The sequence below is a fragment of the Oncorhynchus mykiss genome, chromosome 27, assembly GCF_013265735.2.
Source record: "Oncorhynchus mykiss isolate Arlee chromosome 27, USDA_OmykA_1.1, whole genome shotgun sequence".
Lineage (NCBI taxonomy): Eukaryota > Metazoa > Chordata > Actinopteri > Salmoniformes > Salmonidae > Oncorhynchus > Oncorhynchus mykiss.
This window is the reverse complement of record NC_048591.1, coordinates 20,470,351-20,487,443: the sequence shown is the minus strand read 5'-3', so window position 1 is coordinate 20,487,443 and position 17,093 is coordinate 20,470,351. Positions and strand designations below refer to the sequence as shown.

At 46.1% G+C, this 17,093-nt stretch overlaps 1 protein-coding gene across 1 annotated transcript in view; it reads left to right on the top strand.

Moving 5' to 3' along the window:
- LOC110507121 (dynein heavy chain domain-containing protein 1) overlaps positions 1-17,092 on the top strand; it is a 48,550-nt gene extending 31,458 nt beyond the window's left edge. Inside the window, exons 28-43 of the mRNA XM_036964640.1 lie at positions 960-1,109; positions 1,327-1,518; positions 1,727-1,977; positions 6,869-7,145; positions 7,305-7,740; positions 11,169-11,279; positions 11,652-11,828; positions 12,031-12,209; positions 12,429-13,466; positions 13,585-13,756; positions 13,832-13,954; positions 14,528-14,753; positions 15,167-15,258; positions 15,552-15,701; positions 15,912-16,534; positions 16,645-17,092. Of these exons, the coding sequence (XP_036820535.1) occupies positions 960-1,109; positions 1,327-1,518; positions 1,727-1,977; positions 6,869-7,145; positions 7,305-7,740; positions 11,169-11,279; positions 11,652-11,828; positions 12,031-12,209; positions 12,429-13,466; positions 13,585-13,756; positions 13,832-13,954; positions 14,528-14,753; positions 15,167-15,258; positions 15,552-15,701; positions 15,912-16,534; positions 16,645-17,025 (4,578 nt within the window). The 3' untranslated portion in view covers positions 17,026-17,092. The remainder of the gene's footprint in view (positions 1-959; positions 1,110-1,326; positions 1,519-1,726; positions 1,978-6,868; positions 7,146-7,304; positions 7,741-11,168; positions 11,280-11,651; positions 11,829-12,030; positions 12,210-12,428; positions 13,467-13,584; positions 13,757-13,831; positions 13,955-14,527; positions 14,754-15,166; positions 15,259-15,551; positions 15,702-15,911; positions 16,535-16,644) is intronic.
- The last annotated feature ends 1 nt before the right edge of the window (position 17,093 follows it).

Here is a 17,093-nt window from a genome sequence, read left to right as displayed (position 1 = left end):
CAGTCTGTCCCTGATGTTTTTCCTGGAGAGAAGTGGCTTCTTTGCTGCCCTTGACACCAGGCCATCCTCCAAAAGTCTTCGCCTCACTGTGCGTGCAGATGCACTCACACCTGCCTGCTGCCATTCCTGAGCAAGCTCTGTACTGGTGGAGCTCCGATCCCACAGCTGAATCAACTTTAGGAGACGGTCCTGGCGCTTGCTGGACTTTCTTGGGCGCCCTGAAGACTTCTTCACAACAATTGAACCGCTCTCCTTGAAGTTCTTGATGATGCGATAAATGGTTGATTTAGGTGCAATCTTACTGGCAGCAATATCCTTGCCTGTGAAGCACTTTTTGTGCAAAGCAATGATGACGGCGCGTTTCCTTGCAGGTAACCATGGATAACAGAGGAAGAAGAATGATTCTAAGCACCACCCTCCTTTTGAAGCTTCCAGTCTGTTATTCGAACTTAATCAGCATGACAGAGTGATCTCCTGCCTTGTCCTCGTCGACACTCACACCTGTGTTAACGAGATAATCGCTGACATGATGTCAGCTGGTCCTTTTGTGGCAGGGCTGAAATGTTATTTTGGGGGATTCAGTTCATTTGCATGGCAAAGAGGGACTTTGCAATTAATTGCAATTCATCTGATCACTCTTCATAACATTCTGGAGTATATGCAAATTGCCATCATACAAACTGAGGCAGCAGACTTAGTGAAAATTAATATTTGTGTAATTCTCAAAACTTTTGGCCACGACTGTATGTGTTGCTTCTCTTCAGTGTTCAACATGATCTGTACTGTACCTTTGAAAATCAAATATCTGTGTCCCAAATGGCATCCTTATTCCTTTATGGTGCACTACTTTTGACCAGAGCCCTATGGACCGGGTCAAAAGTAGTGCACTACATTAGAAATATGGGAAACCTCCCAAATGGCACCCTATCAATGGGTTTGCCTGTTTGTTTGTGTTCCAGTGCTTGTACCCGCTGCAGCGTGTGACAGACACAGAGCGAACGCTGTGTGAGCGTGCCCGGCAGCACTGTCTACTGGAGGAGAACAGACTATCTCACCTGGAGGAACAGACTCATCAGGCCCAACAGCAGGCAGAGGACGCCTTCAAGGAGGTCCTACTCATAGATAATATCAGCCTCTCTATCTATATGGTCCCAGTCACCTCTCTGCAATCATCATACTTATCACATTAGCACACTACGCCTGCCTATTCCCTGTATAGTGCACTACTTTTGACCAGGGACCTGACTATGTAGGGAAAAGGGGGACATTTTGATGTTTGTCTTATGTTCCTAATACTGTATGTTATGTTTCCTTGGACCTATCTAGGTGAGTCCTCTGTACCAGACTGCACTTGATGCTCTTCAGTCTCTGAGCACGTCAGACCTGGTTGAGGTGCGACGCTACAGATTTCCCCCAGATGGAGTGATAATCGTTATGGATGCCATATGCCTGTTATTCAACCGCCCACGCAACTGGGAGAGCAGCAAACAGCTGCTGGGACAGTCCAACTTCTTCCAGGTCAGGGGTCAAACGGGATGAGGCATCATTTTCTATTGGTAGAATATATAAGAGGAATTAAGAAAGTTACGAACTTACCTATTCTTTTTTTTTTTTTTTTAAAGGATACTCTTTGTAATATGCACAGTGAGTTTGCAGTGACCTACATCAAAGTTCAAGGATTATCTCCTATCAAAAGATAATATATGTATTGTCTGTTTTTTCTTAGGAGTTGGAGTTCTTTGACCGCTCCATGTTGAGCGACGACCTGTTCCGTCAGTTGGGCCAGATAGTGCCGCAACGAGCATTCTTACCGGAGTCTGTGCGAGGTGTGAGCCGGGCGTGTGAGTCCCTGTGCCGCTGGGTGAGGGCAGTGTACCAGTATGCTTGTGTCCAGCGCCACATGGCCCCCCAGGAGGCCCGGAAGAAACAGCTGGAAGTGCGCATGGCGGAGAGTCGTGCCCGACTGCGTGTGGCCAGGTGTGAAGTCCTGTTGTAATTTGGTTGAAGGACAGTAGTGTGTGTGTGATATACAGTACCAGTCAAAAGTTTGGATACCTTTTTTTATGTCACCTTTATTTAACCAAGTAAGCCAGTTGAGAACAAGTTCTCATTTACAACTGTGACCTGGCCAAGATAAAGCAGTGCGACACAAACAGAGTTTGGGCTCATCAGACCAAAGGACAGATTTCCACGAGTCTAATGTCCATTGCTCATGGGATAAACAAACATAGTCAATAACACACTAGAAAAATCTTTATACAGTGTGTGCAAATGTAGTAAGATTAGGGAGGTAAGGCAATAAATAGGCCATAGTGGCAAAATAATTACAATTTAGCATTATCACTGGAGTGATCGATGTGGAGAAGATGAATGTGCAAGTAGAGATACTGTGGTGCAAAGGAACAAAAAAATAAATAGCAATATGGGGATGAGGGAGTTGGGTGGGCTATTTACAGATGGGCTGTGTACAGGTGCAATGATCGGTAAGCTGCTCTGACAGCTGATGCTTAAAGTTAGTGAGGGAGATAAGACTCCAGCTTCAGTGATTTTTGAAATTTGTTCCAGTCATTGGCAGCAGAGAACTGGAAGGAAAGGCAGCCAAAGGAGGAGTTGGCTTCCGGGAGGACCAGTGAAATATACCTGCTGGAGTGCGTGCTACGGGTGGGTGCTGCTATGGTGACCAATGAGCTGAGATAAGGCGGGGCTTTGCCTAGCAAAGACTTTTTGATAACCTGAAGACAGTGCGTTTGGCGACGAATATGTAGCGAGGGCCAGCCAACGAGAGTGGTGGGTAGTATATGGGGCTCTGTTGACAAAACGGATGGCACTGTGATAGACTACATCCAGTTTGCTGAGTAGAGTTGGAGGCTATTTTGTAAATGACATCACTGAAGTCACAGATCGGTAGGATAGTCAGTTTTACGAGGGTATGTTTGGCAGCATGAGTGAAGGAGGCTTTGTTGTGAAATAGGAAGCCGATTCTAGATTTAATTTTGGATTGGAGATGCTTAATGTGTGTCTGGAAGGAGAGTTTACAGTCTAACCAGACACCTAGGTATTTGTAGTTGTCCAAATATTCTAAGTCAGAACCGTCCAGAGTAGAGATGCTAGATGGGCGGGCAGGTGCGGGCAGCGATCGGTTGAAGAGCATGCCTTTAGTTTTACTTGCATTTGAGAGCAGTTGGAGGCCACGGAAGGAGTGTTGTATGGCATTGAAGCTCGCCTGGAGGTTAGTTAACACAGTGTCCAAAGAAGGGCCAGAAGTATACAGAAAGGTGTCGTCTGCGTAGAGGTGGATCAGAGAATCACCAGCAGCAAGAGCGACATCATTGATGTATACAGAGAAGAGAGTCGGCCCGAGAATTGAACCCTGTGGCACCCCCATAGAGACTGCCAGAGGTCCAGACAACAGGCCCTCCGATTTGACACACTGAATTCTATCTGAGAAGTAGTTGGTGAACCAGGCGAGGCAGTCATTTGAGAAACCAAGGCTGTTGAGTCTGCCGATAAGAATGCGGTGATACACAGAGTCGAAAGCCTTGGCCAGGTCGATGAAGACGACTGCCCGGTATTGTCTTTTATTGATGGCGGTTATGATATCGTTTAGGACCTTGAGCGTGGCTGAGGTGCACACATGACCAGCTCGGAAACCAGATTGCATAGCGGAGAAGGTAAGGTAGGATTCGAAATGGTCGGTGATCTGTTTGTTAACTTGGCTTACCTACTCATTCAAGGGTTTTTCTTTATTTTTACTATTTTCTACATTGTAGAATAATAGTGTAGACATCACAACTCTGAAATAACACATATGGAATCATGTACTAACCAAAAACAGTGTTAAACAAATCAAAATGTATTTGAGATTCTTCAAAGTAGGCACCCTTTGCCTTGATGACAGCATTGCACATTCTTGGCATTCTCTCAACCAGCTTCATGAGGAAGTCACCTGGAATGCATTTCAAATCATTTCAAGGTGTGCCTTGTTAAGTTAATTTGTGGAATTTCTTTCCTTCTTAATGCGTTTGAGCCAATCAGTTGTGTTGTGACAAGGTAGGGGTGGTATACAGAAGATAGCCCTATTTGGTAAAAGACCAAGTCCATATTATGACAAGAACAGCTCAAATAAGCAAAGAGGATCGACAGCCCATCATTACATCAAGACATGAAGGTCAGTTAATCCTGTGCAATCGCAAAAACCATCAAGCGCTATGATGAAACTGGCTCTCATGAGGACCACCACAAGAAAGGAAGACCCAGAGTTACCTCTGCTGCAGACGATAAGTTCATTAGAGTTACCAGCCTCAGAAATTGCAGCCCAAATAAATGCTTCACAGAGTTCAAGTAACAGACACATCTCAACATCAACTGCTCAGAGGAGACTGTGTGAATCATGGTCTTCATGGTCAAATTGCTGCAAATAAACCAAAGCACACCAATAAGAAGAAGATACTTGCTTTGGCCAAGAAACATGAGCAATGGACATTAGACTCGTGGAAATCTGTCCTTTGGTCTGATGAGTCCAAATTTTTTATTTTTGGTTCCAACCGCCGTGTCTTTGTGAGACGCGGCGTAGGTGAATGGATGATCTCTGGATGTGTGGTGAAGATGGTGGTGTGGGGGTGCTTTGCTGTTGACACTGTCAGTGATTTATTTGGAATTCAAGGCACACTTAACAAGCATGGGTACCACAACATTCTGCAGCGATACGCCATCCCATCTGGTTTGTGCTTATTGGGACTATCATTTGTTTTTCAACAGGACAATGACCCAAGGCTGTGTAAGGGCTATTTGACCAAGAAGGAGAGTGATGGAGACCCACTGACTTTTTTTTTATTTTTCCACATTTTGTTTCGTTACAGCCTTATTCTAAAATGGATAAAAAAAAGAATTAACTATCCTACACACAATACCCCATAATGACAAAGAAAAAACATGTTTTTAGAAATGTTGGCAATTTTATAAAAAATAAAAAACAAAAACAAAAAACAAAAACAACAGAATTACCTTATTTAGATAAGTATTCAGACTCTGCTATGAGACTCAATTGAGCTCAGGTGCATCCTGTTTCCATTGATCATCCTTGAGATGTTTCTACAACTTTATTGGAGTCTACCTGTGATAAATTCAATTGATTGGAAAAGCACACAGCTGTCTATATAAAGGTCCCACAGTTGACAGTGCAAGTCAGAGCAAAAACCAAGCCATGAGGTCAAAGGAATTGTTCGTAGAGCTCCGAGACAGGACTGTGTCAGGGCACAGATCTGGGTAACGGTACCAAAAAATGTCTGCAGCATTGAAGGTCCCCTAGAAGACAGAGGCCTCCATCATTCTTAAATGTAAGAGTTTGGAACAACCAAGACTCTTCCTAGAGCTGTCCGCTCGGCCAAACTGAGCAATCGGAGAAGGGCCTGACCAAGAACCCGATGGTCACTCTGACCGAGCTCCAGAATTCTTCTGTGGAGATCGGAGAATCTTCCAGAAGGACAACCATCTCTGCAGCACTCCACCAATCAGGCTTTTATGGTAGAGTGGCCAGACAGAAGCTACCCCTCAGTAATAGGCACATGACAGCCCACTTGGAGTTTGCCAAAAGGCACCTAAAGAATCTCAGACCATGAGAAACAAGATTCTCTGGTCTGATGAAACCAAGATTGAACTCTTTGGCCTGAATGCCAAGCGTCATGTCTGGAGGAAACCTGGCACCATCCCTACAGTGAAGCATGGTGGTGGCAGTATCATGCTGTGGGGATGTTTTTCCAGCGGCAGGGACTGGAAGACTAGTCAGGATCGAGGGAACGATTAATGGAGCAAAGTACAGAGAGATCCTTGATGAAAACCTGCTCCAGAGTTCTCAGGACCTCAGACTAGGACGAAGGATCACCTTCCAACAGGACAACAACCCTAAACACACAGCCAGACAGAGCAGGAGTGGCTTCAGGACAAGTCTCAATGTCCTTGAGTGGCCTAACAATAGCCTGGACTCTAACACGATAGAACATCTCTGAAGAGACCTGAATATAGCTATGCAGCGACCCTCCCCATCCGACCTGACAGAGCTTGAGAGGATCTGCAGAGAAGAATGGGAGAAACTCCCCAAATAAGGGTGTGCCAAGTTTGTAGCCTCATACCCAAGAAGACTCGATGCTTGAATCGCTGCCAAAGGTGCCTCAACAAAGTACTGAGTGAAAGGTCTGATTACTTATGTAAATGTTTTTTTTTTTATACATTTGCAAAAATATCTAAACTTGCATTATGGGGTATTGTGTGTAGATTGGGAAAAATAATTTAATCCATTTTAGAATAAGGCTGTAATGTAACAAAATGTGGAAAAGGTCAAGGGGTCTGAATACTTTCCAAATGCACTGTATAAAGGACTAGGTCAAAAATATGCCAGTTAAGACAAGAGGATTCAAATATACCATAACTCTTAGTGCCACTATTCAACAAGGGACTAAACTTCCTCATTCGGAATGACTGGGAGTCAGTGATAGCAGCACAAAGTTCGCCATCAAAGTGAAAAATAAACACATTCGTAGTGAATTTCAGCAAGGTACTCAACAGACAAATGCCATAACTCCTTTACTGTCATTAGTCGTTTAGACGTTTTTAAAAGTATCTGCAGCCAATTAATTACTGGATATCCCTTCCGCTGATCATGTTTTCAATGCTAATCCTGTAGAATCCAGCAATGGCGCTGGTCCCATGAATTTGTGTATTTTCTAACACTTCCATATAGAATTATTGCGCTGTCTTTACCTTCCCATCGTCAAACTAGATATAAGAAGTAGGAAAGTTTGAAGATTGTAAGCATGGGAGCAGGTGGCCTTGAATAAATAACAAACGTCTAGGTATTGCGATACTACACCAGGCTGCAGGAGGAGGAGGCCCGGGAGCAGCTGGAGGACATGGAGAGACAGCAGCAGTTCCTCAGACTGGACCTGGAAGAGCTGACCACCCAGCTGCGTAAGGCTGAGACCCTGGAAAGAAAGGCTGCTGCTGCAGTACAGCAGGTCCAGTGTCACATCACTGACTGGACTGCTGCCGCAAAGGGAAGTAACACTCATACTAATACATACCAATGGATATGTCCCAAATGGAACCCTATTCCCTATATAGTGCACTACTTGGGCCCTGGTCAAAAGTTATATTGGGAATAGTTACATTACAACTCTTACTGCTATATTTTACCTACAGTAATTTATTTACATTTTAATCATATATTTTTATTTTTTAACAATAATGCAATTTTGTTTTTATTCTAGAGAATAAAGAACCATAACATGCTCCACTCCTCTCTTCTGTAGGAGACAGAAATGAATAACCAAACCATATCAGGGGACGCTCTGCTCCTGGCTGCCACAATCACCTACCTGGGTCCATTTTTGCCAGATGTACGGATGGTACTATTGGGGAAGTGGAGAGAGCTGTGTCTGTCTGGACACATTAACATCAACCCTGAGGACCCTAGGACCTCTCTACTCCCTAACCCTGCTTCCGTAGCCCCTGGGCCACCTGGGGCCCTTGAGGCCCCTCTCCATGTCCCCATCCCTATGGGAGCAGAGCTGCAGATGGCCCTGGCTAGGGCTGTAGGGGTGGACCATCGCCAGGTGCTCGGGGTGCCTCCCAGGCTGGTGCTCAAGCTGCTGCTGTGGGGATACAGAGGCCCCTGGGCTCAACACTGGCCCCTGCTGGCAGACGCTCAGCAACATGAGATGAGTGCCCAGGCCATGCTGCTGACAGGTGAGCAGCTAGGAGCCCCTAGGGGCTGATCTTAAGTAGGTTTTGTGTTTTCCTCACTAATGGTTAATGTTAGGATTGAGGGAGAGGAAGCTGATCCTAGATCTTTACCTAGGGCAGGTATTCCCAAACTGGGGAAAAAAAAAAAAACTCAATGCCATTGGGGATACGCAAAATATAAAATTGTGATTCACATTAAAAAAAATACATATATATATATATATCTTTTTTAATTCACATTTTCAAACAGTCCATTTATATTTTCCAACGGGGCTATCTATACATTTGGGTTTTTTCCTCGCCTGAGTAGCTTCGTTTCACTGCCAAAAAATAAAATAAACCATTTAGTGTTCAGCGATATAACACAACAACGTCAAATACAGGTAGCCTAATCAAATAATTAACATCCAATAACATTAACCGTTACTTTCTCGCGGCCAGTGTTGCCAACTTCGCCGCTATATTTAGCGAGTATTCAGACCCCTCTAGCGACACATTTTCCAAAAAGCGACTAGCGACAAATCTAGCAACTTTTTCTGGTGTTATTGGAGACTGATGTGAATGCACATCTTCATGTTCTTACTCTTCTCAACGAGCAGCGGGTGCTGCCGTGGGCCCCACTCCCGTCCCAAAGCACTCAGACGGCCATTCTCGCGCTGCAGTCCCTCCCAGCTGCAGGAGGAGATGTTCACCCCTCCTTGTCCAGACTGCGCATGCGGGAAGCCGCTGCTGGCTGATCCCGCCCTGGCATACAATCGGGATGTGAAAGTAAAAAAAAAATAGGTACCTCCGCCAGAGTGTCTCTTTTGGGTCACTTTTTCCGGGCCCAAGCCCGGATAAAAAACAAAACAAGAATCGACAGAAGAAAGTTAATTTGTAGTTCTGAACATATATTTAAGGGTGTTTTTTACTCACTTTTTGTCTCTCCGAAGAAGTTATTCCTCTCCTACAGCGCCCGTCACAATTACGTGCACATGGCCAATTATGAAAATTAGGTGATGCAGTCATTTAGAGACTTTTAGGACAGCCAATATCTACTTTACTTACTGAGGAGTTGGCAACACTGTTTCGCGGGAATTCCACTGCTGCTCGAAAATGGATGAATGGTTAGAAAAAGTAAGGCCCGCGTCCATAGAGACAGATCTACTACCAGCAGTACTACACCTGCATCTGTTGACGACACAAGTTCTGCTTCCACAAGCACATCCAATGCTAGCATCAGTAATTCTACATGTGTTGTTAGCTTAGCTAGCATGGACACTGACAGTTGTGAATCTGATGCAGCCGAAGAGCTACTGCCCCCTTACCCGGAAAGCACCGAACAGTTGGACCATCGAAGAGGCGCAAATATGATGAGAACTATTTGGGGTTCACTTATATTGGGAGTAGTGCCTTTCTTTAGCCACAGTGTGTTATATGTGCAAAAGTACTATCTCACAAGTCGATGAAACATTCACTCTTGCGCAGACATTTAGAAACAAAACATGCCCATTTAAAAATAAGCCACAGGATTTTTTTTGAGCGAGAATTAAGACGACTTTTGAGTAGCAATACATGTATAAAAGCAACAGATACCATTCATAAGAAGGGGCTAGAAGCGTCTTTGCTACCGAGTGGCATGGACAAAGCAAGCCCCATACAATTGTGGAGGACTTAATTCTTCCTGCTGCAGCGGATATGGCTGTGACAATGCTGGGGGAAAAGGCCAAAAAAACTATACAGACAATGCTTTCATCAAACAACACTGTTTCATGACGCATCAGTGACATGGCAAGAGATGTTTTGAAACAACTGCTTTGCATACAAGCCAGTAAATTCTATGCGTTACAGTTGGATGAGTCAACAGACGTGGTGGGCCTGGCACAGCTCCTGGTATATGTCCATTATGTTTATGGGGGGTCAATTAAGGAAGACCTCCTGCAAACCAGTACAACAGGAGAGGATATTTTTAAAGTACTGGACAGCTTTGTGACATCAAATGGACTTTGGTGGTCAAGATGTGTTGGTATCTGTACTGATGGCGCAAAAACCATGACAGGGAGACATAGTGGAGTGGTAACGCGTGTGCAAGCAGTTGCTCCCAACATCACTTGGGCACACTGCAGCATCCACCGAGAAGCTCTTGCTGCCAAGGGAATTCCTGACAGTTTGAAAGACTTTGGACACTACAGTGAAAATGGTTAACTTTGTTAAAGCAAGGCCCCTGAACTCTCGTATTTCCTACACTATGCAATATGGGCAGCGACCATATAACGCTTTTACAACATACAGAAGTGCGCTGGGCAAAGTGTTGACACGTATTTTTTAATTGAGAGACAAGCTTAAAGTTTTCTTTTACTGACCATAATTTTCACTTGTCTGACCACTTGCATGATGACGAGATTCTCACACAACTGGCCTATCTGGGATATGTTTTTTTCTCGCCTTAATGATCTGAATCTAGGATTACAGGGACTCTCCACCACTATATTCAATGTGCGCGACAAAATTGTGGCTATGATTAAGAAGTTGGAGCTCTTGTCTGCATTAACAAGGACAACACACAGGTCTTTCCATCATTGTATGATTTTTTTTGTGTGCAAATTAACAAGCTTATGTACAATGCCAAATGTGATATAGCGAAGCACCTGAGTGAGTTGGGTGCGTATTAACGCAGGTACTTTCCCGAAACCGATGACACAAACAACTGGATTCGTTATCCCTTTCATGCCCTGCCTCCAGTCCACTTACCGATATCTGAACAAGAGAGCCTCATCGAAATTACAACAAGCGCTTCTGTGAAAATAGAATTTAATCAAAGCCACTGCCAGATTTCTGGATTGGGCTGCGCTCAGAGGATCCTGCCTTGGCAAATCATGCTGTTAAGACACTGATGCCCTTTGCAACCACGTACCTATGTGAGAGTGGATTCTTGGCCCTCACTAGCATGAAAACTAAATACAGGCACAGACTATGTGTGGACAATTATTTAAGACTGAGACTCTCTCCAATACAACCCAACATTGCAGTTATGTGCATCCTTTCAATCACACCCTTCTCATTAACCTGTGGTGAGTTATTTACAATTGTTGATGAACAAATAAGGATTTATATGTAAGATGGTTAAATAATGAGCAAAATTATTGATTATATTATTATTTGTGCCCTGGTCCTATAAGATCTCTTTGTCACTTTCCACGAGCCGGGTTGTGACAACTCACACTCATTCTTATGTTTAATAAATGTATTGTATAGTGTGTGTGGCAGGCTTACAATGATGGCAAAAAACAACATTTGTGAATGCGCTGACCATGGTGCTAGAGGGGGTCCACAGCATAAAACGTTTGGGAACCACTGACCTAGGGGAAACGTCACAGTTAAGGTCAAACAAAAACTGATTTGTCCATTTTGTGTTTGAGAAATGCTGATTGTGTATGTTGCTTCCCCATCAGGGCATCTTCCAGGTGACGACACCACAGCTCAGAGGGAGGGAGAGTATGAACTTGTGGTCAGTGCTGATGACCCAGACCTACTGGACAAAGTCAGGCAGGGTTCAGAGAAAGGTGAGCTAATGGAGTTAGTACATATTGTGCTGGAGGAACATTTTGATGTTTGTGAGACTGATACTTGTTCCTTTCCTTGAGGGGCTTTACTCTTAGTCCCTCACTCACATCATGTTGTGAGCCTGGTGGTCCCAGATGTGGTCCAGTATGGTTCAGTTGGTAGAGCATGGTGCTTGCACCGCCAAGGTTGTGGGTTCGATTCTTGGGGCCAACCATACGTAAAATATATGCAAGCATAACTGTAATTCGCTTTGGATAAAATGGCATATATTAGCTGTGTGTGCTCTTGCAAACAACATTTGTCACTGTCAACATGACTTGAGTGAAATTATGCCACAAACAGACTAAGGCTATCATTTTGTTTCCTCGCAGGATTGAGGGTGTTGGTTACCCACGTGGAGCGAGCAGTCCCCAGCCCAGAGTTCCTGGAGGTGTTGATGCGGCCGGCAGGGAGCCATTCTCCTGGTCTGAGACGACCTGTTCAGACAGCCCATCCAGAGTTTTGCCTGTTCCTCAGCACTCCACTACCAGTCAGACTCATACTCAATGGTAGGAAATATATATACACCAGTACATACTTTTCTTTCTGCTCATGAACGTAGTAGTCTGAGCCAGAACGGCCTATAGGGCAGGAGCCTATATCCTGTTTCTATAGCGTGAGGCAGCTTGATGTACAAGTACACCACCTCCCTGAACAGGACCCAATGAAAGTTCTAGGTTACTACATTAATTCTCCATTGTGTCCCCACAGAGATCCACCCGTCTATCCTGTCTGAGGTGTATGTCATTGACCTCTCTCTGAGCTCCACTGAGGTGCAGGAGCTCATGTTGACAGAGCTGGTGCAGTCCGAGTGTCTGGAGCTGTGGGTTCAGCACTGTCTCGTCAACACCGACAAGAAGGCACTGCAGGACAAACTGTGCCAGGAAGAGGTGACCCAATAAGAATGAGACCTATATTTCTCTGGCTTTAGAATATAGTATATTACTCTGTGCTATACTATATGTGCATCCCAAATGACACCCTATTCCCTATATAGTGCACTACTTTTAACCAGAGTCCTGTACACTATATAAGGAATAGGGTGCCATTTGGGAATCACAATATGGGTTTATAGCAAAGGATTTATTCCCTTTATTCCCTCTCCCCAGGTCTCTCTAATGGAGTACATCCTCCAGTCCTTCACCCCTCTGCTGCAGGACCCTGAGTTCCTCCCCCGGGTGTCAGCCTGTCAGACAGCTTCCCAGAAGCTGCAGGCTGAGATTATGGAGCTGAGCCTGGAGCTGGAGCGCCACAAGCCCCTCCTGGCTGACTTCCACAGAGTGGCAGGGCTGGCCACAGCCCTCTACCAGGCCCTGCAGGAGGTGGCACGCCTCTCCCCCTTCTACTTGTTCCCCCTGAGGAACTTCCTGTTCGCTGTGAGGGGGACGTTAGTCCTGAAGGGCCGACCTGATGTTACCTTTAGTGGAGAGGTAGTGACAGGGGCAGTCATGGCAGAGATCACACACAGGATGGTATCTCACCTGTTGGCCCAGTACCGGCCCTGCCTGTTCCAGAGCCATGCAACGCTGCTGAGGCTCCTGGTGTCTGTGGCTCTGTTCCTGCACAACGAGGGCTGCTCGGAGGTGGAGCGGTTGGCATTCCTCAGGGGCCTAGGAGATATGGACCTCCCAGTAGATGCTTCCACACCAGTCTCACCTCCACCATCTACCTCTCCATCTCAGCATCGTGTGCTCCCCAGCTGGGTGCCTCCTCACACCCACACAGAGGTCCTCCGGCTACACAACATCCCAGCCTTCACAGGGCTGCTCTCATCCCTGGCCACCTCTCCCAGCCAGTGGCAGGAGTACCTGCGCTTCCCCTCCTCCACAGTGGTGGGGCCTGTCCCCTGTCGCTCTCACTCCCACCTGTCCACTCTGCAGAGGGCTCTCCTCTGGAAGACCATGCTGCCCCACTGCCTGGCTGCTGTGGCTGAGGACCTGGCTGCCTGTCATCTGGGCCAGCCCGTGCGGTCAGCGGTAGCTGGGGCCCCTCACACCGGCTCCCCAGAGGCCCTCTCCCGCTTCCTGAACAAACACAATGGGCCAGTCATAATCACACTCCCAGGCCCAAGCAGAGATGGTTGGGCTAGCATCCAACCACTTCACTGGCTGAAACAAGTGTCCCAGTACCAAACAGACAAAAGAGGGGTAATGCTTATGTCTTACTTACACAAACATACCTTTTGTGTTCAATTTAAATCAGATTGCCATTATATCCAGCATTCCAGTTTTGTGTAATAATCTTCTAAATGACTGTTGATTTCAGGTGAAAGTCATATCATTTGGAGCTAAATGCCAGAAGGAGGTCATCCTCTCAGCACTGAAGATAGCTGTTCATGATGGCAATTGGCTGGTCTTTAACAACTGTCATCTGTTAGACCAATGGGATGACGAAGTGGTGTGTCAACTCAATCAGTTGATATCCTGTGCAGCCAAAGGTGAGAATCACAATAATAATCACCAATCTTATCCACCCTGTGTAATCTCATATCTAATCCTATTATAATTTCCAGGGCACCAAACAGATGTGGAGACAGAGGGCCTCATTCCAGTTGGGCTGTGTGCAGGTAGTCGGGTCCACCCACGCTTCAGACTTTGGTTTATCACACGAGGATACAACCCACTCTCCATCCCAGGTACTCAATAGAACATGCTATCACAGACACCTATTTTTCTATGACTGTTAAGTCTTAGGATACTTCCCAAATGCCACCCTATTCAAAATATATTGTGAACTACTTTTGACCAGAGCTCTATGGGCGCCTGGTCAAAGATTAATGGCTCTATTCAATCGGTGTCGCAGAATTTCTGCACAAAAGCCCAATTGAAATTTAAAGGGAATGTTCCCACATTGGCGGAGATTGCATTCATGGTAAACACTGCATGTCGGGTCAATCGGAAATTACCTTTCCATTTCTATCACACTGGGCACCTGTGGGACAGTTGTTGGGGGGGCTCAAGGTCACAACGGCAGGCAATGGCATCTAGGCTTTGATACCAGCAACACTCCGAATGCCAGCTCACTTCACGTCAGATTTTTTTACATCAGACCCAGGATTCAAACTGGCAAATCTCTGGTTGCTGGCTCGACTCTCTAACCATTACCCCTGGGGGGTGGGGGTGCTATTTGGGATGCATGGCCAAGTCATAAATACTATATAGACTGTATAGGGTGCCATTTGAAACTAATTGTCCTCTCCCCCTGGCAGCGTCAATGAGAGTGTGTGCGCTGCGTCTGGTCTGTGACTCTCCTTGGGATGTGAAGGAGGAGCTGTGCTCTTCTCTGCGTCAGGTTGTGTCTGTCACTTCGTCTGCCCCAACCTCTGGTGTCACAGCCTGCACCATGGAACCCATGCTGCGCTCTGCCATCCTGCACTCTGTCCTGCTGCAACGACAGGCATACAAACACCTAGGCCAGGGAAACATCTATCACTGGTGAGATGACTATATATTGGTTATCATGATGACAGATGATACAAAGCCCTGCGACAGGCTAGTGTCCTGTCAAGGGGGTGTACCTGTACATCACAGGAGGCTGCTGAGGCTCATAATAATGGCCGGAACAGATCTGATGGAATGTCATCAAACACCTGGAAACCATGTTTTGATACCATTCCACTCCCATCATTACCAAGAGCCCGTTCTCCAAAATGAAGGTCCCACCAACCTCCTGTACTGTACATCAAGCTGCCTCACGCTACAGAAACTGGAGAAACAGCTCATGCCCTATGGGCCATTCTGGCTCTGACAAAGCTTACTTACTCTCATGATAGATGATGAATAGGACATATTATTACCACAACATTGGTTATATGCATGTTAAGGACGTTTTAATTTTTTTTCTCAAGGACTCAGGAGGACCTGCTGGCGCTGGTGGATGCTCAAGTCCGTATCGCCAAAGTGTGTGGCAACCCAACTGGGGCGCTGGAGTACATAGCAGGTAACGTTGCTTTCTCTACTTAGACCTTATGTAACAGTTGAGGACTCCCTGGTAACTAATTAAATGAAGAACCATTCCATAAATTTAAATGGATTTGTCAATGGTAAACATACTGTTCATATTCTGTGAAAATACGAGTACATAATTTCTTGGGAATGCATCCCAAATAGCACCGTATTCCCTACATAGTGTACTACTTTTGACCAGAGCCCTCATCAAAAGTAGTGCACTAAATAGGGAGCCATTTGGGACAAAGATTTGATTTTGACCTTTGTGCTCTGGTTTGTTGATAGCCAACCTGGTGTATGGAGGCCATGTGGCAGACCTGGCAGACCTGGCGGCAGTGGAGAGTGTGTCTAGGGCCTGTCTCAGAGCAACACCTCCTCTCTGGGGCAGTGGGCCTCACACTCTCTCCGATATCATCCACATACCTAGCCGCTGTGGTACTGAAACACTTCACTATTAACCAGCTTCAATGCCACAACAGACCCTACTTACATCACTAACAAAATATATGTACTATATTAAAGACTAACTCATATCCTATGAATTTGAAGTACATTACCCTACTTACATGTTCAATCTTCAGCAGTCAGTCATAGGAATCTGTTCTTCTGAGTAAATTAGGAACATTTATTTTGCCATCTCTGCAGACTTATCAGGCCTGCTGCAAAGTCTGGAGCAACGTGTTCAGGCTTTGGCCAACACCAGCGACCCCTTGGTGTTGGGCTTTAGTGCTGGTTTGGCAGAAGAGCTGGTGAAGGTTCACAGCCACACCCTGAACACCCTGCTTCAAGACTCCCAGAAGCCCTTTGGCAGGGTCAGGAGCACCAACAAGCTGACCCACCCTGCTCTGCTGCCAGACTTCACCCAGGCCAGGGACCGACTACTGGCCCTAAAGGAAAGTCTGGGACGCAAGGATGACATCAGGGTTGTGAGTGTTGGAGCTCCATCCCTGGGACCCCTACGCTACTTCCTCCAAGCAGAGTGGGACGGACTGGTTGATGTGGTTTCCTCCCTGCATTCTGAGTTTAACCAGCCCATGCGAAACAGCAAGCCTACTGTCTCCTCTCTCCTGACCGTCTCAAGCCTGTTCCGCTTAGAAAGGAGAGCGGAGCTGCTCAAGGCATACCTATGTGATAAGGCCACCAATGGTCCTTCCAATGCGTACCGCCTGTCTGCCTTCTCCAACGCCAGGGGCTTTCTGGGCGCGTTAATCAGGGAGGCTGCCCATGCTAAGCAGAGGGACATCAGCAACATCTCTCTTCATTTCCAAGTACAATAATCTCTAAACTGCCTCACAAAGCTACAAGTACCACTCATTTTTATTGGATTAGACCTACTAAAAATGATATTCCATTTATTGCTTTTACTTTGTCTTGCTAGGTGCTCAGTGCTGCAACATCCCCAGCCTCTCTTCCCCTGAGCGGTGTATATCTGTGTGGACTAGAACTGAGAGGGGCACTGTGGGATACGCGGCTAGGAGCCCTGCAGGACACGCTCTCCCCCCAGCCCTGCCTGCTCCCCCTCCTCTGGGTCAGAGCACGGGTGAGGAACACAGACACTGTCCGAGCCCCAGACAGCCCCCCCTGCAACGCCTCCTCCCTGCCCCTCTACCACTGTCCCCTCTATCTGGACGGAGAGCATGGGGACAGTAGATACTGGGAACTGGCTGAGAATAACATTATCACTCGTGTCCCTCTATTGGCAAAGCTAGATCCTGTGCTATGTACACTAAGAAGAGTGAGGCTTGTGAGTACCCTGTGAGACTAGACTGCAGAATTCAATGCTGCGATTATACTGACGCACTTATTTCTAGACACAGACAAGGTTTT